General features: G+C 44.6%; 1 protein-coding gene across 2 annotated transcripts in view; it reads right to left on the bottom strand.

Annotated features, from left to right (window-relative positions):
- Positions 1 to 27,303, bottom strand: part of LOC121569958 (procollagen-lysine,2-oxoglutarate 5-dioxygenase 2) — a 94,249-nt gene that overhangs the window by 50,676 nt on the left and 16,270 nt on the right. For both annotated transcript variants that reach the window (XM_041881323.2, XM_041881324.2), the window contains exons 2-6: positions 15,731 to 15,822; positions 14,721 to 14,857; positions 9,111 to 9,274; positions 874 to 986; positions 157 to 220 (exon numbers count right to left, since the gene is read on the bottom strand). In XM_041881323.2, coding sequence (XP_041737257.1) covers positions 157 to 220; positions 874 to 986; positions 9,111 to 9,274; positions 14,721 to 14,857; positions 15,731 to 15,822 — 570 coding nt within the window. The remainder of the gene's footprint in view (positions 1 to 156; positions 221 to 873; positions 987 to 9,110; positions 9,275 to 14,720; positions 14,858 to 15,730; positions 15,823 to 27,303) is intronic.

Below are 27,303 nucleotides of genomic sequence, written 5' to 3'. Positions count from 1 at the left end.
TGGGGCTTGGACATCGATTTATTTATTTTTACTTATCAGATTACTCAAAGTCCTGATGACATCGACCTTAGGGGGTTATTAAAAGACAAAATATATATTTCAGAAATGTTAATCTAAGAGTTTACAGTAATCAGGGCTTCTTCTGTGGTAACTCACCTATTGCTCCATTTAAATTCTGGAAAATCTGAGACTTGTGGTCCAAGCCAATGTTCAATGTCTCCTGAAAACACAGAGACAACAGAACAGAAAAATGAAAGAGTACTTTTCAGAAAATGTAATTGTCCAGCCTGTTAATTTGTAATATTTTTGTTTGTTTTCAGGTGTTTTATGAGGATATGTGGCAGTATAACTAGTCTGGTTAGACTGCCAGTTACCATGGTGTCATGTCTATTTAAATAATGAAGCACATTCCTTAGTACCTACCCTCTGTAAAGGATCCAGGTATATAACTGTAAAAGGGTTCAGGTATATTACTGTAAAGGGTCCAGGTATATTACTGTAAAGGGTCCAGGTATATTACTGTAAAGGGTCCAGGTATATTACTGTAAAGGGTCCAGGTATGGGTGGCAGGTAGCTTAGTGGTTAAGAGCGTTGTGTCAGTAACCGAAAGGTCGCTGGTTCTAATCCCCGAGCCGACTAGGTGAAAAATCTGTCGATGTGCCCTTGAGCAAGGCACTTAACCCTAAATTGCTCCTGTAAGTCGCTCTGGATAAGAGCGTCTGCTAAAAAGGTATATAACGTACCCTATGTAAAGGTTCCAGGTATATAACTGTAAAGGGTAGGTTTTATTTCGCAGATGATTTACAGTACCGTGAGTGCTTACATTAGCGCCATTAGCGCCTACCAACTAAGTCACACAGGACCATTACTCACCCTCTGCAAAGGGTCCAGGTATATTTTTGTGTAGAATAGCTGATCGTCATCGTTCTCGTGAAGGTTCCACTGCTCGACGATCTTGTTCACATACGGGGCATAACCGATGATGCCTAGGGGTTAAAACCAGATGGAGTTAAAACCAGATTGAGTTAAAACCAGATGGAGTTAAAACCAGATGGAGTTAAAACCAGATTGAGTTAAAACCAGATGGAGTTAAAACCAGATGGAGTTAAAACCAGATGGAGTTAAAACCAGATGGAGTTAAAACCAGATTGAGTTCAAAAGTTCACTCATTGGGTCCTATAAAACAAAGTATAGGGTGTAGTGTGGTGATTGTGTAGTATAGGGTGTAGAGTAGGGTGTAGTGTAGGGTGTAGTGTAGGGTGTAGTGTAGGGTGTAGTATAGGGTGTAGAGTAGGGTGTAGTGTAGGGTGTAGTGTAGGGTGTAGTGTAGGGTGTAGAGTAGGGTGTAGTGTAGGGTGTAGTGTAGGGTGTAGTGTAGGGTGTAGTGTAGGGTGTAGGGTGTAGTGTAGGGTGTAGTGTAGGGTGTAGTGTAGGGTGTAGTGTAGGGTGTAGTGTAGGGTGTAGTGTAGGGTGTAGTGTAGGGTGTAGTGTAGGGTGTAGGGTGTAGTGTAGGGTGTAGGGTGTAGTGTAGGGTGTAGTGTAGGGTGTAGGGTGTAGTGTAGGGTGTAGTGTAGGGTGTAGTGTAGGGTGTAGTGTAGGGTATAGTGTAGGATGTAGGGTGTAGAGTAGGGTGTAGTGTAGGGTGTAGTGTAGGGTATAGTGTAGGGTATAGTGTAGGGTATAGTGTAGGGTATAGTGTAGGATGTAGGGTGTAGAGTAGGGTGTAGAGTAGGGTGTAGTGTAGGGTGTAGTGTAGGGTGTAGTGTAGGGTATAGTGTAGAATGTAGGGTGTAGTGTAGGGTATAGTGTAGGGTGTAGGGTGTAGTGTAGGGTGTAGTGTAGGGTGTATTGTAGGGTGTAGTGTAGGGTAGGGTGTAGTGTAGGGTGTAGGGTGTAGTGTAGGGTGTAGTGTAGGGTGTAGTGTAGGGTGTAGTGTAGGGTGTAGTGTGTAGGGTGTAGTGTAGGGTGTAGTGTAGGGTGTAGTGTAGGGTGTAGGGTGTAGTGTAGGGTGTAGGGTGTAGTGTAGGGTGTAGTGTAGGGTGTAGTGTAGGGTGTAGGGTGTAGTGTAGGGTGTAGGGTGTAGTGTAGGGTGTAGGGTGTAGTGTAGGGTGTAGTGTAGGGTGTAGGGTGTAGTGTAGGGTGTAGTGTAGGGTGTAGTGTAGGGTGTAGTGTAGGGTGTAGTGTAGGGTGTAGGGTGTAGTGTAGGGTGTAGTGTAGGGTGTAGTGTAGGGTGTAGGGTGTAGTATAGGGTGTAGGGTGTAGTGTAGGGTGTAGGGTGTAGTGTAGGGTGTAGTGTAGGGTGTAGTGTAGGGTGTAGTGTAGGGTGTAGTGTAGGGTGTAGTGTAGGGTGTAGTGTAGGGTATAGTGTAGGATGTAGGGTGTAGAGTAGGGTGTAGTGTAGGGTAGGGTGTAGTGTAGGGTGTAGTGTAGGGTGTAGTGTAGTGTAGGGTGTAGTGTAGGGTGTAGTGTAGGGTGTAGTGTAGGGTGTGTGTGTGTGTGTGTGTGTGTGTGTGTGTGTGTGTGTGTGTGTGTGTGTGTGTGTGTGTGTGTGTGTGTGTGTGTGTGTGCATGCATGTGTGTGTGTGTCCTGCTCTTAAAATGTCTGAGAGGTACAGATCAGTTCTTGAGCTATACAGTCTATGTTAGCTTTTCCAATGTGTGATCCAGAGCACTATTCTTATCGGGTCTGATTCAGACTTAGGAAATCTACGCATTTCCTACGCATGCCTTTACTACGCACTTCTCAGTAGTTGATATTTAGACTTACGTTAAGCAGGTGTTTAACGGGCTTTGCAGGTGTTTAACGGGCTTTGCAGGTGCGGTTCCCTTGCTCGCGCTGAATACATTTAATTCAACCGCTGAAAACACTCCCACTTGCTGGCCAACAGATTTTCTCGTGGAGTTTTCATTCAATAGGGTTTTCAGTACATTTATCTAAAGCCATCCCTTTAAATTTGGTGTTCAATTAATGATACTTTCTTTGTCAGACTCACTAGAATATATGGAGAGAACGGTTCAGAATATTAGGGATCAATGAAAGAAAGCCATATAAATACACACATATTCATCTCCTTTCAGCACCAATTGGTTGATCTTGTGCAATATTTAGTGTTAGGAAGGTATGTATGTTTTGGAGAGCCTTTACGCACAAAAATATATTGGTGAATCAAAGTGGTTTGATTCATCCTGAAAGTTGCCATATTAAAATGTTAAATCCATGACATATTGGAAGGTGAGAAAAGTGTACAATAGCAGTCCTATAAATCTCCCCTAATAATTTTCACTAATCATGGAACTGTGATGACAACAGTCCAGTCGTGAACCGTGCGCCAGGCTCCAGGTTTAAACTGCTACATACGGTCTGAGTTCCATAATGATTAAAATAGGCTACACGTCCCAAATTATTACGTAACATGTAATACGTTAGCCTAATATGATCCACTATTAGTAGCTATCCTCAGGAACAACCACACGACCGTGACAGAGGTAAGAAAGGTAAACTATGTAATGGAATGATGCAAAATGTAAAGAAACTAACACTAAAGTGACAGTTATAAATCTATGTGGGTATGACTGATTGTGGCTAATAACCTACAAGCCACTGAAACAGACCTTTGGAACATCTACATTTAATAAAGTATAATTAATCCATGTAATATCGCCTACAGCTTCACAATAAATCCATTATTTATTTTAGACAGGTCTAAAGAAACATGATATGAAGAAAATGTTGTCTATCTCAGAAGAACAGAGTAGCATACTCGTGAGTTGTCCTTATGTGTCACGCCCTGACTCAGAGGACGCTTATATGTTGAGTCAGGGTGTGTATATTCCTTGTTGTGATTTTCTATGTTGTATTTTCTATGTTTAGATCTAGTAGGTATAGATCTATGTTGGCCGGTGTGGTTCCCAATCAGAGGCAGCTGTCGCTCGTTGTCTCTGATTGGGGACCATACTTAGGCAGCCTATTGGCACTAGTGGGTTGTGGGATCTTGTTCCGTGTAAGGTATGTTGTTTGTGTACCTTGGACTTCACATTTCGTTTAGTTTGTTGTTTTGTCGTTGTGTTTTTTAAGTTTCGAATAAACATGTATGCATATCACGCTGCGCCTTGGTCTGACCCGTCCGTCAACGAACGTGTCCTTATGTTAGGTCCTGATCTGGCTAGGCCATATGGCTGTGGGCTACACTAGTTAATTTAGCAGACAAGATTTGGTTAGAATTCTGTGGCATTATCTTATATTATTTAATAGTTTAAAGAATACAATTGAACAAAAGCTTAATAAAATAGAAAGGATATTTTCTCCAAACATGAGGGAGTGCGCACATGCGGCTATTCCATGTTGAGCAGTTAACAAATAAATATAGGTATGTAAACTAAAGGTAAAAATGTAAAAATAAAGGTATTCCTTTATGCTTAATTTAGAGTTATTAATGTAACTTTAGTTGTTCTACAAAGGTTGGGCTTTATGTTTAGATTTTTAATACATTATAAGGCTGCATGATGCGACTGTTTTTTGCGCAGGCTGTACACACTTCATCAGTCTCTCATTCACAATTTGACAAGCACTTGATAACGCCTCGAATTTCCCGGCGGCATCCCCTTTGGCCGTAATGCACACTAAAAACATCCATGCCTTTTGTAGCCAGTGGCCGTTGTTCCCTTCTCTCTGAGTGCTGCGTGCACCGAAGCTCCTCTCACTCGCATGGCTCTCCATCACGTGATCGGGTCTCTCTCACAGGCTACAAGTGAAGACAGACACTTCGGGGATGCGACTGCGTGCGTCCTTGTCCAATTCCGAGGTGCATACTGAAGATATTGGAAGAACTGTCCACATTTACTTTTCGTCAGCCAACAAGATGAGTAGGCCTAACGAACAGCAAAAGCACTAGCCTACGTCAATCTACTATCCCCCATAGTAAAAAAGTTGACCTAACTGCGTGAGAAATAAATATTCCAAACATAGTCTGGGACACCTTGGAATAGATCCCAAATTAACACAACCACTAGCATCCCAAAAAACTTTTTTGCGCAATGAGGCTGACAAAATAGATCAGAACGATTAGCTTAAAATGTGATCAACTATTAGGCTATTTCTTCACATTATAAGCAAAGCAATGCGCACATGGCAGTAGGCTATAAGCGCGAATGTTCCATTAGCGGGAAAACACCATTATCAAAAGTGACCGCAAATGTGATTACGCATGTAATGTTTTTATTATAAAGGTGCATTTTTAAATGGTGAAAATTATCTTCCCCAAACTTGAAACTCACACGCTGCTTATGTATGCCAGTTAGGCTCTAAACCCCTTGTAAAGCAGATTAATGTGCTTAATTTTAAGAAGTTATTTGGCCACTTTAGTTGTGTTACAAACCTTATCAAAACATATAGGCCTATGGGCTAGGCTACATGAGGTGTGCGACTATGATTCTAAAAAGTCACACAAAAAAAGCTGTTTCTTATTCTGGGCATCATTCACAAGGGATAATATATAATTCACAAGTGATAGGCTAATATTGTCACCCATCAGACTATTCTTGATTTAATATTGTCTTTACATATACTAAATAATATATGTGTGAAATTAGTTTTGATTTAGAATGGACCGTTATCATGCACCTGTCTCGTAACAGGGGCAGTGGGAAAAAAATACATGTAATCTATGCACTTAAATAGCGAATGGAGGACACTTTTCCCAAGGTTCATTTTCATGCCAGCCAGGTAGGCTATACTCCTGTTGTAAAGCGAAGCAATGTGCTTAATATTAGGAAAGTAGATAAATAAATATAGTAGGCCTAGCCTTTAGAAAGCTGATGGGATCCTCCTCTTTTTAATAGAGGCCATCACTCTGTTTTCTCTCGCAGTTGCATAGCCTATAGAAATGTTGACAACAACATGAGCTCATGGGCTCTCATGAAGTGTTTGATTCGATTTTCGATTACATTTGCATTGATGTCAGTGATTAGAGGGACAATAGAGTGCTGAGTACCAGGCAGTTAGCAAGTATGGTAGGCTACTAATGACCATCAGCAGCATCGGAGCTTGGAGAAGCCTAATTACCGTGACTAAACAACTGACTTTATGACTCGTGACCGCCGGTGTGGCGGTAGTACGGTCACCGCAACAGCCCTACTTCAGCGATTGTAAAAAATAAAATAGATCTATAATAATAGATTGGTAAAATAGATCTAAAACTATTTTGATTTATATTGACAATCCCCTTATCCAAAAGGCTTACTCATTTACCTAGCTCTTATCAATAGTTCTTATCAATTTGTAAATTAAATTAAGTAGATGTTGTTCCACTTGGAACAAACAGGTTAAAGAAAGTACAGTGGGGAAAAAAAGTATTTAGTCAGCCACCAATTGTGCAAGTTCTCCCACTTAAAAAGATGAGAGAGGCCTGTAATTTTCATCATAGGTACACGTCAACTATGACAGACAAATTGAGAAAAATCCAGAAAATCACATTGTAGGATTTTTAATGAATTTATTTGCAAATTATGGTGGAAAATAAGTATTTGGTCACCTACAAACAAGCAAGATTTCTGGCTCTCACAGACCTGTAACTTCTTCTTTAAGAGGCTCCTCTGTCCTCCACTTATTACCAGTATTAATGGCACCTGTTTGAACTTGTTATCAGTGTAAAAGACACCTGTCCACAACCTCAAACAGTCACACTCCAAACTCCACTATGGCCAAGATCAAAGAGCTGTCAAAGGACACCAGAAACAAAATTGTAGACCTGCACCAGGCTGGGAAGACTGAATATGCAATAGGTAAGCAGCTTGGTTTGAAGAAATCAACTGTGGGAGAAATTATTAGGAAATGGAAGACATACAAGACCACTGATAATCTCCCTCGATCTGGGGCTCCACGCAAGATCTCACCCCGTGGGGTCAAAATGATCACAAGAACGGTGAGCAAAAATCCCAGAACCACACGGGGGGACCTAGTGAATGACCTGCAGAGAGCTGGGACCAAAGTAACAAAGCCTACCATCAGTAACACACTACGCTGCCAGGGACTCATATCCTGCAGTGCCAGACGTGTCCCCCTGCTTAAGCCAGTACATGTCCAGGCCCGTCTGAAGTTTGCTAGAGTGCATTTGGATGATCCAGAAGAGGATAGGGAGAATGTCATATGGTCAGATGAAACCAAAATAGAACTTTTTTGTAAAAACTCAACTCGTCGTGTTTGGAGGACAAAGAATGCTGAGTTGCATCCAAAGAACACCATACCTACTGTGAAGCATGGGGGTGGAAACATCATGCTTTGGGGCTGTTTTTCTGCAAAGGGACCAGGACGACTGATCCGTGTAAAGGAAAGAATGAATGGGGCCATGTATCGTGATATTTTGAGTGAAAACCTCCTTCCATCAGCAAGGGCATTGAAGATTAAACGTGGCTGGGTCTTTCAATATGACAATGATCCCAAACACACCGCCCGGGCAATGAAGGAGTGGCTTCGTAATAATCATTTCAAGGTCCTGGAGTGGCCTAGCCAGTGGCCTAGCCAGATCTCAACCCCATAGAAATTCTTTGGAGGGAGTTGAAAGTCCGTGTTGCCCAGCGACAGCCCCAAAACATCACTGCGCTAGAGGAGATCTGCATGAAGGAATGGGCCAAAATACCAGCAACAGTGTGTGAAAACCTTGTGAAGACCTACAGAAAACGTTTGACCTGTGTCATTGCCAACAAAGGGTATATAACAAAGTATTGAGAAACTTTTGTTATTGACCAAATACTTATTTTCCACCATAATTTGCAAATAAATTCATTAAAAATCTACAATGTGATTTTCTGGAAATGTTTGTCTCATTTTGTCTGTCATAGTTGACGTGTACCTATGATGAAAATTACAGGCCTCTCTCATCTTTTTAAGTGGGAGAACTTGCACAATTTGTGGCTGACTAAATACTTTTTTTCCCCCACTGTAGATGTTGTTCCACTTGGAACAGACAGGTTAAAGACAGTAGTTGTTCCACTTGGAACAGACAGGTTAAAGAAAGTAGTTGTTCCACATTTACATTTACATTTTAGTCATTTAGCAGACGCTCTTATCCAGAGCGACTTACAGTTAGTGAATACATATATTTTTTTTTATACTTGCCCCCCCGTGGGAATCGAAACTTTATTCATCGTTTCAACCGCGTAAAGGTGGTGGAATTAAGTCAAGGTCAGAATATGTAGACACACCTTCATTTCTTTGATCTCCACCCCAAACAAATAGTGGGTGAATAGCATGATATTCTCATGCTTAGGTCCAAGCTCAGAATACACGTGGAGAGAAAAGTGCATCAAAGGGAATTCCGTCCATTTACGTGCTCTCATCTCGGGTCGGAATTCCCCCCATAGTGAATGTGGTTATAGAGATCAACAAAGGGTGGCTTCTTTAAAGAATCTCAAATATAAAATATATTTTGATTTGTTTAACACTTTTTTGGTTACTACATGATTCCATATGTGTTATTTCATAGTTTTGATGTCTTCACTATTATTCTACATTGTAGAAAATAGTAAAAATAAAGAAAAACCCTGGAATGAGTAGATGTGTCCAAACTTTTGACTGGTACTGTATATATACTATTGAGTTCCCTGGGTTCCTCTAAACTGGGTTGTAAAGGAATGTTCTCTGGTGTAAAGGAATGTTCTGTGGTGTAAAGGAATGTTCTGTGGTGTAAAGGAATGTTCTCTGGTGTAAAGGAATGTTCTGTGGTGTAAAGGAATGTTCTGTGGTGTAAAGGAATGTTCTCTGGTGTAAAGGAATGTTCTCTGGTGTAAAGGAATGTTCTCTGGTGTAAAGGAATGTTCTGTGGTGTAAAGGAATGTTCTCTGTAAAGTAATGACCATTGAGTTCTCTGGGTTCAAATTAAATGACACTTTCCCCCAGAGAGAGGAATAACCAGACCAGACCTTGACCCTAGCTAGAACCAAAGCTAACCCTTGACCCCTGCATCATAAATCCAACATAAACCTGCTAAGAACATAGACAGGTCTTTAAATGTCCAATCAGTAAACACCATCTCCCATGATGCCTCAGCAGTGTGACAGTGTTTAGACTCCATCTCCCATGATGCCCCAGCAGTGTGACGGTGTTCTGAACCCACCTCCTGAGTTGAGGAAGCGCTTGCCGCTGCGCACAGAGGGATATTTGTCCTGTAGGCGTTTATCAGGCCAGATCAGACCCTCGGCAGCAAACAGCACCTTGTGATTGGCCTCCTGGAACTTCCTGAGGATCTCCTCTGGTCCCCCGGCAAAGATAAGATCATAACTGGAGAGAGGTGAGAGAGGGAGAGAGAGAGCGAGGGAGGAGACAGAAAGGGGGGAGAGAGAGAGAGAGAGGGAGGAGAGAGAGAAGGGGGAGAGAGAGGGAGGGGAGAGAGCGAGGGAACGAAAGAGAGAGCGAGAGAGAGAGAGAGAGAGAGAGCAAGATCATTTTTTGTTTTATACCCTCTATGGCAGTGTTTCCCAAATACGGTCCTGGGAACCCCAAGGGGTGCATATTTTGGCACTACACAGCTGATTCATTTAGGAAATAATTTTGCCTGAGAAGCATGTGCACACACACACACAAACACACACAGAGGAAGGCCCAAAAAATTGGTTAAGACTCCAGTCACCCTAGTCATAGACTGTTCTCTCTGCTACCGCACGGCAAGCGGTACCGGAGTGCCAAGTCTAGGTCCAAAAGGCTCCTTAACAGCTTCTACCCCCAAGCCACAAGAATGCTGAACAATGAATCAAATGGTCACCCGGATTTTCATAATGAATTGGGTGACACATGACCTTCAGCTATAGAGAATATCTCACCACCATGCATTTCTATCTCCTCCTCTATCTCCTTTATTCCTTTCTAGAGGGGGATGTGAACAGTTTAGTTAAATATGTTTTGTTGTGAAAAACATGTTACTATCGATGTTCCAGAAGAGATTTGATTTGTTTCACAAAATTAAGCACTGGGTAGCTGGAGGAACAGGGTTGGAGAGCCCATGGCATACAGAGTACTGGGTAGCTGGAGGAACAGGGTTGGAGAGCCCATGGTATACAGAATACTGGGTAGCTGGAGGAACAGGGTTGGAGAGCCCATGGCATACAGAGTACTGGGTATCTGGAGGAACAGGGTTGGAGAGCCCATGGCATACAGAGTACTGGGTAGCTGGAGGAACAGGGTTGGAGAGCCCATGGCATACAGAGCACTGGGTAGCTACAGGAACAGGGTTGGAGAGCCCGTGGCATACAGAGTACTGGGTAGCTGGAGGGACAGGGTTGGAGAGCCCATGGCATACAGAGTACTGGGTAGCTGGAGGAACAGGGTTGGAGAGCCCATGGTATACAGAGTACTGGGTAGCTGGAGGAACAGGGTTGGAGAGCCCGTGGCATACAGAGTACTGGGTAGCTGGAGGAACAGGGTTGGAGAGCCCATGGCATACAGAGTACTGGGTAGCTGGAGGAACAGGGTTGGAGAGCCCATGGCATACAGAGTACTGGGTAGCTGGTGGAACAGGGTTGGAGAGCCCGTGGCATACGTTAAGGTGGAATATCACCTGTCGCGCAGCGAGAACATGCTCCTGATGCGTGGAGTGAAATAAGTGTTCTTATATTTATTTATCAGCTGCTTATATTAAGCACAGCTCCACTATGCGCGTCCTCCATTCGCTATTCAAGTGCATACAGATTATTTTTCCCCCCTGCCCCTGTTCCTGATAATAGGCCATTTTAAATCGAAAGACAAGATGATATTGAGAACAGTCTGATGGGTGAACATATGATAACTTGATGAGAGAGCAGATGTGCAGCCTGAGGCGAGGAACAGAACGCAAGCTTTTTTTTTTGCTACTTTCTCAAATCACCAATAGCCTGTAGTCGCATCATGCAGCCCATAATATGTTTTGGTTTCTAACTAAAGCTGCCAAATAACTCTAAATCTAACAAATAGGACCTTTTTCAAATTATCACTTTTACGCTAAACATAGCCAGTTCATATGTGCACTCGCTCCAGAATGGGCAAAAAAAAATACATTTTCTATTTTATTCAGGTAAAGTTCAATTCTATTCTTCTTACTATAAAATCATATAAAATAAATTAATGGCACAGGACTTAAGCATATCTTGTCAGCTAAATGAACAAGCCTACAGCCTATGGCATGGAGCACAGCCAGATAACATACAGTAGGCCAACTCACATTCTGTTCTTCATATCATAATGTTTCTTTAGACCTGAATAAAAATAAATAATGCATTTATTGTGATGGTGTATATTAAATTGATTTATTAGACTTAGATGTACCAAAGGCGTACCAAAGGCGTGCATCAGTGGCTTGTATGGAGGCCTGGAGATGCTAAATGGGAGGCCTGGAGATGCTAAATGGGAGGCCTGGAGATGCTAAATGGGAGGCCTGGAGATGCTAAATGTGTTTATGTGAATACTGTGAGACCGGCAGTCTTTTGCATGACAATAACCAGCTGATAAAAATGTAATGACCACACCACAGCCCTAGGTCTGACAACTTGGATGAAAAATTACTGAGGATGATAGCAGATGATATTGCCACTACTATTTGCCATCTCTTCAATCTAAGCCTGCAGGAAAGTGTGTGCCCTCAGGCCTGGAGGGAAGCAAAGGTCATTCAAAGGTCACCCCCCTTTACTGGCTCAAACAGCCGACCAATCAGCCTGTTACCAACCCTTAGTAAACTTTTTTGAAAAAAATGGTGTTTGACCAGATACAATGCTATTACACAGTAAACTAATTAACAACAGATTTTCAGCAAGCTTATAGGGAAGGGAATTCAACATGTACAGCACTTACACCAATGACTGATGACTGGCTCTCAAAAATTAATAATAAATAGATTGTGGGAGCTGTTTTGTTAGACTTCAGTGCAGCTTTTGACGTTATAGATCATAATCTGTTGCTGGAAAGACGTACAGTGAGGGAGAAAAAAATGTGATCCCCTGCTGATTTTGTACGTTTGCCCCACTGACAAAGACATGATCAGTCTATAATTTTAATGGTAGGTTTATTTGAACAGTGAGAGACAGAATAACAACAATAAAATCCAGAAAAACGCATGTCAAAAATGTTATAAATTGATTTGCATTTTAATTAGGGAAATAAGTATTTGACCCCTCTGCAAAACATGACTTAGTACTTGGTGGCAAAACCCTTGTTGGCAATCACAGAGGTCAGACATTTCTTGTAGTTGGCCACCAGGTTCGCACACATCTCAGGAGGGATTTTGTCCCACTCCTCTTTGCAGATCTTCTCCAAGTCATTAATGTTTCAAGCCTGACGTTTGGCAACTTGAACCTTCAGCTCCCGCCACAGATTTTCTATGGGATTAAGGTCTGGAGACTGGTTAGGCCACTCCAGGACCTTAATGTGCTTCTTCTTGAGCCACTCCTTTGTTGCCTTGGCCATGTGTTTTGGGTCATTGTCATGCTGGAATACCCATCCACGACCCAGTTTCAATGCCATGGCTGAGGGAAGGAGGTTCTCACCCAAGATTTGACGGTACATGGCCCCGTCCATCATCCCGAAGTTGTCCTGTCCCCTTAGCAGAAAAATACCCCCAAAGCATAATGTTTCCACCTCCATGTTTGACGGTGGGGATGGTGTTCTTGGGGTCATAGGCAGCATTCCTCCTCCTCCAAAGACGGCGAGTTGAGTTGATGCCAAAGAGCTCGATTTTGGTCTCATCTGACCACAACACTTTCACCTAGTTCTCCTCTGAATCATTCAGATGTTCATTGGCAAACTTCAGACGGTCCTGTATATGTGCTTTCTTGAGCAGGGGGACGTTGTGGGCGCTGCATGATTTCAGCCCTTCATACCTACCATTAAAATTATAGACTGATCATTTCTTTGTCGGTGGGCAAACGTACAAAATCAGCAGGGGATCAAATACTTTTTTCCTTCACTGTATGTGTTATGGCTTTACACCCCCTGCTATATTGTGGATTGAGAGTTATCTGTCTAACAGAACACAGAGGTTGTTCTTTAATGGAAGCCTCTCCAACATAATCCAGGTAGAGTCAGGCATTCCACAGGGCAGCTGTCTAGGCCCCTTACTTTTTTCATCTTAACTAATGACCTGCCACTGGCTCTGAGTAGTTGAGTGAGCTAATGCCTTTTATGGCCCTGCCTCTGGGACCCTGTCAGCTTGTGAAATGACGAGAGAGGGCCACCTGTAAGATATTAGTATAATAGTGCTATAAAAATATTTTTATTTGAATATGTTTTTTACCATTCAGGGACCTAATCTCAAACACTCATGAAAACATGAAAAAAAAATGTCTACACAACATAATAATAATAATAATAATTATTATTATATAATGTGCATTTGGTCATAAAAATGCTATTTGATAAGTTATATGCATGAAAATAAAGCTTTGTTAAGCCTTGGGACACCTACTGTAAGCCTTGATGTGGATAAAAGTCTATAAAGATTGGTATAATTTGGGCAAACGTTGACAAGATGTTGGGGAATATTGACCACCTGAGCATCTCTGAATAGTCACATCAGCGTACAGCATAAACACAATATGTATTTTGTTATATTTAATTATTCTGTGATGTATTTAAAGTGTAATATTGGGATGCAAACGCAAACTGTGATACATTTCAACTCTATATCTGACATGACACAGGGGTCTTCTTTTTTTTAAGCCCATAACCATTTGTTTGAGGTCTAAACTTTTGTTTCAAAGTAGATCTGTTTAAGACTCCCAAGAAAAGCTACATGTGACCCTGATTAGCCCACTGCAGTAAATTAAATTAGAGACTATTTGTTATGTTTGATTAACTAAATCATCCAAAACACTAAGGGCTTGGGTGGAAGATAATCTTTATAAAGAGTGACTGTGGCTATCGAAGGGGTGCATCTTTATAAAAAATGTTTAATATGACTTTATTACTCTGGGATGGCTTTCCGCACCATGTAATGTCCAAGGAAAACCACAATCACAACTCCCTCATGTGATGCTGTTGTAAGTGCATCAGCACTGTGCCTATTTCATAAGATCTCAGGCAATAGCAATACTACAGAAGCCAGCCAGTGGCCCTAACCCTAACCCTAACCCTAACCCTAACCCAAACCCTAACCCTAACCCTAACCCTAACCCTAACCCTACTGGTCAGCCATAGAGTCATAATGTGGAGGTAACTGAATCTTCACACTGTTGGCTGATTGCATCAGAGGTTAGTGTTTGCTTGGCTGATTGCATCAGAGGTTAGTGTTTGCTTGGCTAATTGCAGGGATTAGGGTTTGGTTGTCTAATCGCAGGAGGGGATTGTTTAAGGGACATCTGGGTCCGATATGGAGAAACTAGAAGCTGTAACCTCTCCCTGATCACACAGACTTAGTGGTCAGATTCCAGTAGAGAACATCTTCCAGGAAAACAGGGTACTTAATGCTAATTAGCTAGAAGGTAACTAGTGCATTTTCATAGAATACATTTGGCCCATTTCAATCTCAAAGCAATAAATAGGTAATTATGACAAAACTACTTCAGTGAACGAGCTTGAATCCTGTATTATCTGTGTTGTACAGTACTACTCCATCCTATCCAAAAGTAGGTATGATACCTACCTGTCTACAGACAGTGCTACCCCAGGTCAACCCACCCGTTTACAGACAGTACCCCCAGTCCTACCCCAGGTCAACCCACCCGTTTACAGACAGTACCCCCAGTCCTACCCCAGGTCAACCTACCTGTCTACAGACAGTACCACCAGGTCTTCTTGGTGAGTCAGTGCCTCCATGGCCTCCTTCAGTAGTCTCACCTTCTGTCCTCCTCCGATGGAGCGCCCCACATCCCCACCCCTCCACTCCTCCCCCATGCCCAGCACCTGTAAGAGGGACACATCAGGTCGGGGGTTAGAGGTCAGGTGTTATAGGTCAGATTTAGTACGGTTGTGTAAAGACTTTGAGCCATCTATCTGTAAACTATGAAACATGCCCTCTTTGGAAGCGCCAAATACTCTCCCTTTCTGGGAATAATTATGACATAAGGACGGGATGCATTATTCAACCTTTCATTATTAGTTCCCCAAAGCCTCAAGATTATGGGTGGTGCCCCTGACAAATTATTAAGATTATGGGTGGTGCCCCTGACAAATTATTAATTCATATTTCATAATGACAGTTTGAATAATGACAATAGCATAACTGTTGAAAATGAGGTAAGGGTTAGGTTGAGTTTGAAGATGACGTTAAGTATGAGGATGAGGATGATGTTGAGGTTAAAGATGAGATTGAGGTTGAAGATGAGGTTAAAGATGAGGTTGAGGTTAAAGATGAGGTTAAATATGAGGTTGAGGTTAAAGATGAGGTTGAGGTTGAAGATGAGGTTAAAGCTGAGGTTGAGGATGAGGTTAAGGATGAGGATGAGGTTGAGGTTAAAGATGAGGTTAAAGATGAGGTTGAAGATGAGGTTAAAAATGAGGTTGAGGTTGAAAATGAGGTTAAAGATGAGGTTGAGGTTAAAGATGAGGTTAAAGATGAGGTTGAGGTTGAAGATGAGGTTAAAGATGAGGTTGAGGATGAGGTTAAAGATGAGGATGAGGTTGAGCAATGAAGAAATACAAGTTACAAAAATTAATATGTCTTGCAGGTAATCACCTGGTTACATAATCATCACAGTAAAGACCTCAAATAGACAGACAATGCCTAATCAATGTGGTAGATCTCAAATAGAGAGACAGACGGTGCTTGGTCCTTACCTTGACAGTGTAGTTGAAGTAGTTGGCTGACTGCATGAATCGGAGATAACCATCCGTATCCTGAGTGGCAACAGTTAGGACCAGCAACTTCTCTGGGAAGAAAGGAAAATAAACATTTAACCAGATCAAGAGATGTGTAATCATAATCATGAATGCAAATCAAACCGACATTTATCACTTTGTGTGTTTCGATGTCCGGGCATGTCAGTGGTTTACCCACTTGCAGGGCAGGCCTTCATTCTAACCATAGTGAAATGTTTGGATAAGAAAATAAAGAAACAATTTTATTGCCCCAACTTCTGGCTTCCATTTAAAGAAACAACTTCACCAAAATATACATGTTGTTTTATCCCTATAAACTAGTGGGTATCCCGTTCCTCCCACCATGATCCTAACCAAACCACAGACCTAGGTCAACACATTGATGGCTGCCTGGTTTAGCAGCACTATAAGACGTATTCATGTACAGACAGAACAGCTAAATATGACATGATGAATTTGCATATAAAAGCATATTTCTAGACAGCGGATTCTTTAGATAAACAGTCATGTTTCATTCTTGGGGTGAATGCAAGGGAAGGAACCCAAGTTCTCAGACCTCCATGTTCTCAGACATCCATATTCTCAGACCTCCATATTCTCAGATCTCCATATACAGCGTTACAGCCTCATATGAAAACAGATCAGAAACTGAGAGACAGAGACAGAGAGAGAGAGAGAGAGAGAGAGAGAGAGAGAGAGAGAGAGAGAGAGAGAGAGAGAGAGAGAGAGAGAGAGAGAGAGAGAGAGAGAGAGAGAGAGAGAGAGAGGGAGAGGGAGAGAGAGGTTCAGGAAGGTAAGCCGGTTAACAGCTCTGATCATCAATCATTTGTGGGGTTTGAGGGAACAGCCCCAAAGAAATGTAGTCTGTAGCGCTGGGCCTTTACTAGTCCTTTGTTAGTGGACTGATATAGCAGTCTGTAGTGCAGGGCCTTTACCAGTCCTTTGTTAGTGGACTGATATAGCAGTCTGTAGCGCTGGGCCTTTACTAGTCCTTTGTTAGTGGACTGATATAGCAGTCTGTAGTGCAGGGCCTTTACTAGTCCTTTGTTAGTGGACTGATATAGCAGTCTGATTATCAGAGGGGAAAGGAAATGGGGTGTTGAAACTGTTGTTCCTGGCTGTTGGAACATTTACAGTAATCAGTAAACGAGAACCTAGATCCCCAGTGGGCAGACTAATAAAGGAGAAACTAGAGACAAAGGAAGGTTTTCAGTCTTAATTTCTCCTATGAGCCCCGGGAGAGAGCGGGAGGGAGGGAGGGAGGGGGATAGAGAGAGAGAGAGAGAGAGAGAGAGAGAGAGAGAGAGAGAGAGAGAGAGAGAGAGAGAGAGAGAGAGAGAGAGAGAGAGTGAGTTTCTTGTCTTCATTACTCCACCATCTTATGAGCCCCGGGTGGGTGTGCCCCCACTGCTCCATTCAAAGCTCCACAGAGGCAAGACAGAGAGAGTGTCTGTTTCACTGTTGAACAGGGAGGGTGACATCATCCGACTCCCAGTAGAGGAAGGGATCCCTGGACAGGACAAGTCTCGACATTCCATGCCGCTTACAAAATGGTCTGGTCTAGCGTGTGTGTGTGTGTGTGTGTGTGTGTGTGTGTGTGTGTGTGTGTGTGTGTGTGTCAGTGGGGTTCGGGGGTACTCCACTCTTAAATACAAAAAAAAGTATTCTTCTTAAATGGCTTTTTCCTATGTATGGGCAGGGCCCATGGAGCTCTGTAGTAAGTCACTATATGGAGCTCTGTAGTAGTTTTTTTTATTTTTATTTTATTTTTTATTTCACCTTTATTTAACCAGGTAAGCCAGTTGAGAACAGGTTCTCATTTACAACTGCGACCTGGCCAAGATAAAGCAAAGTAGTGCAATAAAAACAACACAGAGTTACATATGGGGTAAAAAACATAAAGTCAGAAATACAACAGAAAATATATATACAGTGTGTGCAAATGTAGCAAGTTATGGAGGTAAGGCAATAAATAGGCTATAGTGCAGAATAATTACAATAGTATTAACACTGGAATGCTAGATGTGCAAGAGATTATGTGCAAATAGAGATACTGGGGTGCAAAAGAGCAAAATAAATAACAATATAGGGATGAGGTAGTTGGGTGGGCTAATTTCAGATGGGCTGTGTACAGGTGCAGTGATCGGTAAGGTGCTCTGACAACTGATGCTTAAAGTTATTGAGGGAGATAAGAGTCTCCAGCTTCAGAGATTTTTGCAATTCGTTCCAGTCATTGGCAGCAGAGAACTGGAAGGAATGGCGGCCAAAGGAGGTGTTGGCTTTGGGAATGACCAGTGAGATATACCTGCTGGAGCGCAGACTACGGGTGGGTGCTGCTATGGTGACCAATGAGCTAAGATAAGGCGGGGATTTGCCTAGCAGTGATTTATAGATGGCCTGGAGCCAGTGGGTTTGACGACGAACATGTAGTGAGGACCAGCCAACAAGAGCGTACAGGTCACAGTGGTGGGTAGTGTATGGGGCTTTGGAGACAAAACGGATGGCACTGTGATAGACTACATCCAATTTGCTGAGTAGAGTGTTGGAGGCTATTTTGTAAATGACATCGCCGAAGTCAAGGATCGGTAGGATAGTCAGTTTTACGAGGGCATGTTTGGCAGCATGAGTGAAGGAGGCTTTGTTGCGAAATAGGAAGCCGATTCTAGATTTAACTTTGGATTGGAGATTCTTTATGTGAGTCTGGAAGTTGAGTTTACAGTCTAACCAGACACCTAGGTATTTGTAGTTGTCCACATACTCTAGGTCAGACCCGTCGAGAGTGGTGATTCTAGTCGGGTGGGCGGGTGCCAGCAGCGTTCGATTGAAAAGCATGCATTTAGTTTTACTAGTGTTTAAGAGCAGTTGGAGGCTACTGAAGGATTGTTGTATGGCATTGAAGCTCGTTTGGAGGTTTGTTAACACAGTGTCCAATGAAGGGCCAGATGTATACAAAATGGTGTCGTCTGCGTAGAGGTGGATCTGAGAGTCACCAGCAGCAAGAGCGACATCATTGATATACACGGAGAAAAGTGTCGGCCCAAGAATTGAACCCTGTGGCACCCCCATAGAGACTGCCATAGGTCCAGACAACAGGCCCTCCGATTTGACACACTGAACTCTATCTGAGAAGTAGTTGGTGAACCAGGCGAGGCAGTCATTTGAGAAACCAAGGCTATTTAGTCTGCCAATAAGAATGCGGTGGTTGACAGAGTCGAAAGCCTTGGCCAGGTCGATGAAGACGGCTGCACAGTACTGTCTATTATCAATCGCGGTTACAATATCGTTTAGGACCTTGAGCGTGGCTGAAGTGCACCCGTGACCAGCTCGGAAACCGGACTGCATAGCGGAGAAGGTACGGTGGTATTCGAAATGGTCGATGATCTGTTTGTTAACTTGGCTTTCGAATACTTTCGAAAGGCAGGGCAGGATGGATATAGGTCTGTAGCAGTTTGGATCTAGAGTGTCACCCCCTTTGAAGAGGGGGATGACCGTGGCAGCTTTCCAATCTCTGGGGATCTCAGACGTTATGAAAGAGAGGTTGAACAGACTAGTAATAGGGGTTGCGACAATTTCGGCGGCTAGTTTTAGAAAGAAAGGGTCCAGATTGTCTAGCCCAGCTGATTTGTAGGGGTCCAGATTTTGCAGCGCTTTCAAAACATCAGCTGTCTGAATTTGTGTGAAGGAGAAGCGGGGGGGGCATGGGCAAGTTGCAGCAGAGGGTGCAGAGTTGGTGGCCGGGTTAGTGGTAGCTGTAGCAAAATGCTTGTTGAAATTCTCGATTATTGTAGATTTATCGGTGGTGATAGTGTTTCCTAGCCTCAGTGCAGTGGGCAGCTGGGAGGAAGTGCTCTTACTCTCCATGGACTTTACAGTGTCCCAAAACTTTTTGGAGTTAGTGCTACAGGATGCAAATTTCTGTTTGAAAAAGTTAGCCTTTGCTTTCCTGACTGCTTGTGTATATTGGTTCCTAACTTCCCTGAAAAGTTGCAAATCGCGGGGGCTATTTGATGCTAATGCTGTACGCCACAGGATGTTTTTGTGCTGGTCAAGGGCAGTCAAGTCTGAGGAGAACCAGGGGCTATATCGGTTCTTAGTTCTGTATTTTTGAATGGGGCATGTTTATTTAAGATTGAGAGGAAATTACTTTTAAGGAACAACCAGGCATCCTCTACTGACGGAATGAGATCTATATCCATCCAGGATACCTGGGCCAGGTCAATTAGGAAGGCCTCCTCGCTAAAGTGTTTTAGGGAGCGTTTGACAGTGATGAGGGGTGGTCGTTTGACCGCGGACCCGTTACGGACGCAGGCAATAAGGCAGTGATCGCTGAGATCCTGGTTGAAGACAGCTGAGGTGTATTTAGAGGGTATGTTAGTCAGGATGATATCTATGAGGGTACCCATGTTTACGGATTTAGGGTTGTACCTGGTAGGTTCGTTGATAATTTGCGTGAGGTTGAGGGCATCTAGCTTGGATTGTAGGATGGCTGGGGTATTAAGCATATCCCAATTTAGGTCACCAAGCAGTACAAACTCTGAGGATAAATGGGGGGCAATCAATTCACATATGGTGTCCAGGGCACAGCTGGGGGCTGAGGGGGGTCTGTAGCAAGCGGCAACAGTGAGAGACTTATTTCTGGAAAGGTGGATTTTTAGAAGTAGAAGCTCAAACTGTTTGGGCACAGACCTGGGCACAGACCTGTTTGGGCACAGACCTATGATAGAGCTCTGCAGGCTATCTCTACAGTAGATTGCAACTCCACCCCCTTTGGCAGTTCTATCTAGACGGAAAATGTTATAGTTGGGGATGGAAATTTCAGAATTTTTGGTGGCCTTCCTGAGCCAGGATTCAGACACTGCTAGAACATCAGGGTTGGCAGAGTGTGCTAACACAGTGAATAACTCAAACTTAGGAAGTAGACTTCTGATATTTATGTGCAAGAAACCAAGACTTTTGCGATTACAGAAGTCATCAAATGATAGCGCCTGGGGAGTAGGAGTGATACTGAGGGCTGCAGGGCCTGGGATAGCCTCTACATCACCAGAGGAACAGAGGAGGACTAGAATAAGGATACGGCTAAAGGCTTTAAGAACTGGTCTTCTAGTGCGTTGGGTACATAGAATAAAGGGGGCAGATTTCCGGGTGTTATAGAAAAGATTCAGGGCATTATGTACAGACAAGGATATGGAAGGATATGAGTAAAGTGGAGGTAAACCTAAGCGTTGGGTAACAATGAAAGAGATAGCATCGTTGGAGGCATCAATTGAGTCGGTCTCCGCGTGTATAGGGGGAGGGGCAAAGGAGCAATCTAAGGCAGGTTTAGCTAGGCTGGGGGGTCTACAGTGATATAGTACAATTAGAAATAACTGAAACAACAATAAACTAACCATATTTGGGCTGAGGCTAAACATAAACAGGATGTAGTACCGTAAAAAGTAACAGTCCAGCAGATATCAGCTGTATAGCTGAGTTATCATAGGTCCGGTGGTGAAGCACTAGTGAGTAAGAGGCCACGGCTAGCGTGTGCTAGCGGGCCAGGGCTAGCAGATGGATGGAATCTTCGTGGTTAACGTCGTAACCACATCAGACGATTTCGTCGGCAGACCAGTCGTGTAGGATCGGCGGGGCTCCGTGTCAACACTAGGTGGTCCCGTCCGGTTGACAGAGAGGTAGATAGCCGGGAGATGGGCCTAGCTCAGGATGATTAGCCAGACCACAGCGTCCGTTTTGTTGTAGCTAGCTGGTAGCGATGAATCCGGAGTTAAAGGTCTAGTGATTCAGTGATTCCGGCGGAAAAACTGATATGTTCTGGGTCGATAACGCGCTGTGCAGACTGGCCGAATATCCGGTGATCAATGTCCAGTGATTAAAATTAATCCCGCAGAAAAAAATCCAATGTTCTGGGTGAAACACCGCTAGCTGTGGCTAATAGCAAGTAGCTAGTTAGCTGGCTAGCTAGTTTCAACTGGAGATTCTAGATTCTAGATAAAGGTAAGTCAATAATAGAATCCGTTCCACATTGAGTGAGGCGGGTTGCAGGAAAGTATATCTTGTAGAAGGATGAAAAGTCTGATAGGGAAATATGTACGAAAAATACAGAAAAATAGGGTATTTACAGGCTATTTACAGACATACGATAAAAACACAACTGCACTACTACGCCATCTTGGGAAGCTTTATATTAAGTGGTATGCTAGTAAGTAGTGAACTATATGGAGCTCTGTAGTAGGTCACTATATGGAGCTCTGTAGTAGTGATCTATATGGAGCTCTGTAGTAGTGAACTATATGGAGCTCTGTAGTAGTGAACTATATGGAGCTCTGTAGTAGTGAACTATATGGAGCTCTGTAGTAGTGAACTATATGGAGCTCTGTAGTAGTGAACTATATGGAGCTCTGTAGTAGTGAACTATATGGAGTTCTGTAGTAGTGAACTATATGGAGCTCTGTAGTAGTGAACTATATGGAGCTCTGCAGTAGTGAACTATACGGAGCTCTGTAGTAGTGAACTATATGGAGCTCTGCAGTAGTGAACTATACGGAGCTCTGTAGTAGTGAACTATATGGAGCTATGTAGTAGTGAACTATATGGAGCTCTGTAGTAGTGAACTATATGGAGCTCTGTAGTAGGTCACTATATGGAGCTCTGCAGTAGTGAACTATATGGAGCTCTGTAGTAGTGTACTATATGGAGCTCTGTAGTAGTGAACTATATGGAGCTCTGTAGTAGTGAACTATATGGAGCTCTGTAGTAGGTCACTATATGGAGCTCTGCAGTAGTGAACTATAGAGACAATACCCCCCTCCACCTACACCTCTCCCTCCTTGCCACTCCCCCCTCTCACCCATCTACCCCACCCCTCCATTCCCCATTCCTCTCCAGGCTCTTCTCTCCTCTACCCTTCTGTCAATACCTTTCGGTCCCTCGACCCACTGCAGTTTGCCTACAGAGCTAACAGTTCTGTGGACGACTCTGTCAACATGGGCCTACACCACTTCCTCAAACACCTTGATACCCAAAGACATATGCAAGGATATTGTTTGTGGTCATTAGCTCTTTTGTTCAATACCATGATACCAGAATTGTTACAAGACAAGCTCTCCCAGCTGAACGTGTCCAGCTCCATCTGTCAGTGGATTATTGACTTCCTGTCCAACAGGACGCATCACGTGAAGCTGGTAAAAAACACCTTTCAGACTCTTTATCTCTACAAGGATGCGTGCTCTCACCTCTACTCTACTCACTCTACACCAACGACCTCCAACAACACATCTGTTTAACTACTCAAGTTTGCAGATGACGCCACTCTGGTCGGTCTCATCACCAACGGTGATGAGTCCATGTACCATGGCCTGGTGCAGTCGCAATAACCTGAAACTCAACACAGACAACACCGTGGAGATTGTGGTTGACTTCAGAAAACACCCCCCCCCCACCATCTCTCCCCCTCGAGATTGAGGGCTCAGTCGTTAGCACAGCTGAATTATTCATCTTCCTGGGGACCGTCATCTCCCACAACCTCAAGTGGGAGGACAACATTCCAGCGGATGTACTACTTAAGGCAGCTGAAAAAACTAAACATCTCCCAGTCAATCCTGATCCGGTTGTAAGCATCAATCACTGAGTCCATCCTCACCTCCTCCACCACCGTCTGGGTCTGCTTCTGCCCACTGCAGTTCTTACAGCTCTGTGCTCACTCTCCCTAGTCGTATATAATGTATATACACTTTGTTTAAACTCTGTGGTCTGTATTCTGTCTCTAAATGGTGTCTATCACTAGCAGCACCATATCACCAACTCACTTTCAGAATATGTGTAAATGTACTTGGCGAATAAAGGTGATTCTGATTCTGAATAGGGTGCCATTTCAGACACAGTCCAAGACCCTAAAGCACAACACTGTGACCTGGGGTTGACCTTTCCCTGTCCTCCCTGCCCCCTACCCCAACCCTCTCACCCTGCCATAAACCAGTCAGTCACAGAGTGCATCCCAACAAACACACAGCCTGGATAGGAATACATTATACAACACTAACCACCTCTATTACCCCAGGGCCCAGACACACTAACCACCTATATTACCCCAGGGCCCAGACACACTAACCACCTATATTACCCCAGGGCCCAGACACACTAACCACCTATATTACCCCAGGGCCCAGACACACTAACCACCTCTATTACCCCAGGGCCCAGACACACTAACCACCTATATTACCCCAGGGCCCAGACACACTAACCACCTATATTACCCCAGGGCCCAGACACACTAACCACCTATATTCCAGATTAGAGATACTTTTACTTCTTACATCACTGGAGTGTAATTCACAGGATTTTTTTGCCTCTACTTTCTCTTGGAGCGACGATTGCATCACCAGGTTTCCCAGCCCTCCAACCAAACACACGTCAGCCAGCCATCCAGTCAGTCAGCCAGCCAACCAGACAGTCAGCCAACCAGCCAGCCAACCAACCAGCAAGCCAGCCAGCCAGCCAGTCAGTCAGCCAACCAGCCAGCCAACCAACCAGCCAGCCAGCCAGTCAGTCAGCCAACCAGCCAGCCAACCAGCCAGCCAGTCAGCTAGTCAGCCAGCCAACCAACCAGCTAGTCAGCCAGCCAACCAGCCGGTCAGCCAGCCAACCAACCAGCTAGTCAGCCAGCCAACCAGCCGGTCAGCCAGCCAACCAACCAGCTAGTCAGCCAGCCAACCAACCAGCAAGCCAGCCAGCCAGCCAGCCAGCCAGTCAGCAAGCCAACCAGCCAACCAACCAGTCAGCCAGCCAGTCAGCTAGTCAGCCAGCCAACCAGCCGGTCAGCCAGCCAACCAACCAGCTAGTCAGCCAGCCAACCAACCAGCAAGCCAGCCAGCCAGCCAGCCAGCCAGCCAGCCAGCCAGTAAGCCAGTCAGCCAACCAGCCAGCCAACCAACCAGCAAGCCAGCCAGCCAGCCAGTCAGCCAGCCAACCAGACAGACAGTCAGCCAGCCAGCCAGCCAGCCAACCAGCCTCATACGCTTGGACCAGAACTGGAAACGCTCGCTAAGCGGCAGGACAACGTCTCAACGGACAACCGGGAGAAAAGAGGGGCGGACAGTTTATAATGTATTAGAGCCAGTCTACAGGTTATAATGCATTAGGGTCAGTCTACAGGTTATAATGCATTAGGGTCAGTCTACAGGTTATAATGCATTAGGGTCAGTCTACAGGTTATAATGCATTAGGGTAAGTCTACAGGTTATAATGCATTAGGGTCAGTCTACAGGTTATAATGTATTAGGGTCAGTCTATAGGGTCAGTGAGGTAATCCTGTTCAAGTCAAGACTGTGAAGTCTGTCTGTCTGAAAGGACTGTGGCAGAAGGAGCGGGCACTAGATGACTAGCAGGATATCTCTGTTTAGCTGAACATTTCAGAGACCTCAATCTAAAGCCATCAGAGTGGACTTCCCTGTGATGAAACAGTCATGTAGTGGTGCATGATGATCCCAGGCACTGTATGCAAATACATTTCTCCCACCCTGGCAGACTGCTGGCTGGGTTTCCATTATGAGAACATGTGCCCCATAGGAATAACCGCAGACTGATCCTAAAAAATGGTTTCACTCTTTACTGTCTGTCTGTCAGGAAGGAAGGAGAGAGACGGAGGGAGGGAGAGAGAGAAAGGGAAGGAGAGAGACAGAGGGAAGGAGAGAGACAGAGGGAGGGAGAGAGACGGAGGGAGGGAGAGAGAGAAAGGGAAGGAGAGAGACAGAGGGAGGGAGAGAGACGGAGGGAGGGAGAGAGACAGAGGGAAGGAGAGAGAGACTGGGGGAGGGAGAGAGACAGGGGGAGGGAGAGAGACGGAGGGAGGGGGAAGGAGAGAGATGGAGGGAGGGAGAGAGACAGAGAGGGAGAGAGAGAAAGGGAAGGAGAGAGACAGAGACAGGGGGGAGGAGAGAGACGGAGGGAGGGAGAGAGAGAGAGGGAAGGAGAGAGACAGAGGGAAGGAGAGAGAGACTGGGGGAGGGAGAGAGACAGGGGGAGGGAGCGAGACAGAGGGAAGGAGAGAGACAGAGGGAAGGAGAGAGAGACAGGGGGAGGGAGAGAGACGGAGGGAGGGAGAGAGACAGAGGGAAGGAGAGAGACAGAGGGAAGGAGAGAGAGACTGGGGGAGGGAGAGAGACAGAGGGAAGGAGAGAGAGACAGGGGGAGGGAGAGAGACATGGGGAGGGAGAGAGACAGAGACGGAGGGAGGGAGAGAAACAGAGGGAGGGAGAGAGACAGGGGGAGGGAGAGAGAGAGAGAGGGAAGGAGAGAGACTGAGGGAAGGAGAGAGAGACTGGGGGAGGGAGAGAGACAGAGGGAAGGAGAGAGAGACTGGGGGAGGGAGAGAGACAGAGGGAAGGAGAGAGAGACAGGGGGAGGGAGAGAGACATGGGGAGGGAGAGAGACAGGGGGAGGGAGAGAGACAGAGACGGCGGGAGGGAGAGAAACAGAGGGAGGGAGAGAGACAGGGGGAGGGAGAGAGAGAGAGAGGGAAGGAGAGAGACAGATGGAAGGAGAGAGAGACAGGGGGAGGGAGAGAGACAGGGGGAGGGAGAGAGACAGAGACGGAGGGAGGGAGAGAGACAGAGGGAAGGAGAGAGAGAGAGACGGAGGGAGGGAGAGAGAGACAGGGGGAAGGAGAGAGACAGGGGGAAGGAGAGAGAGAGAGTTTTATACGTTAGCATTTTTGTAGGATGAGTGTCTAGTCCATTCAGTCAGGAGCAGACAGAGGAGAATATGACTAAAATGTAATGTTAATGTAATATGCTGACAGGTTGGTACGAATGAACAGCCTACATAAGGACAGGTATTCAGCCCCTGTCCTCTCAGATCCGACTGGCTGGACTCAGACTGACAGCCCTGCTCTGCTCTAACTCAGGGCCGGTTCCAGGCAAAAGTGACATAAGCGGTCGCTTAGGGCCTCTGGCCTGCTAAGGGGCCCCCTCTGGCCTGCTAAGGGGCCCCCTCTGGCCTGCTAAGGGGCCCCCTCTGGCCTGCTAAGTGGCCCCCACGAGCACAAAAAAACAAAACCATTTTCAAATTTTTTGGGGGGTGGGGGGGGAACTACTATTGAGAGTAAATAAAATAGAATAGACCAGGTGCAATTTCGAAATGTGGTTGTTCATCAGCAGTTTTTTTGCTTGTTATGTCAGTAATTAACAGTCACTCAATTAGCCATGTCAGCTAACAATGTTTTGATTGGTAGTTAGTCTAGCCAGCTATCCAGCTGGGCAAGAAGGGCACGTGCTCAGAGGCCCTGACCTCTGGGGGCCCCCCATTGATTTTGTCATTCTCACTCAGATATCAACATAGCATGGCATAATAAGTCATTACAAAATGAGTAGAATTGCAAGAAATTTGCTTTAAAAACAGAATAAATAAAAAATCTCTGCCCCATGGCAAAATGAGTAGAATTGCATAAAATGTGCTATAAAATTGCAAAGTTTTCTCTATGTCCCAAAATGAATAGAATTGTGAAAAACTGCTTTAAAGATTAAGGATAGACATTT

Source organism: Coregonus clupeaformis, chromosome 7 (assembly GCF_020615455.1).
Source record: "Coregonus clupeaformis isolate EN_2021a chromosome 7, ASM2061545v1, whole genome shotgun sequence".
Lineage (NCBI taxonomy): Eukaryota > Metazoa > Chordata > Actinopteri > Salmoniformes > Salmonidae > Coregonus > Coregonus clupeaformis.
Note: the sequence above shows the minus strand (reverse complement) of the source record. Positions and strands in the feature narration are given on the sequence as shown.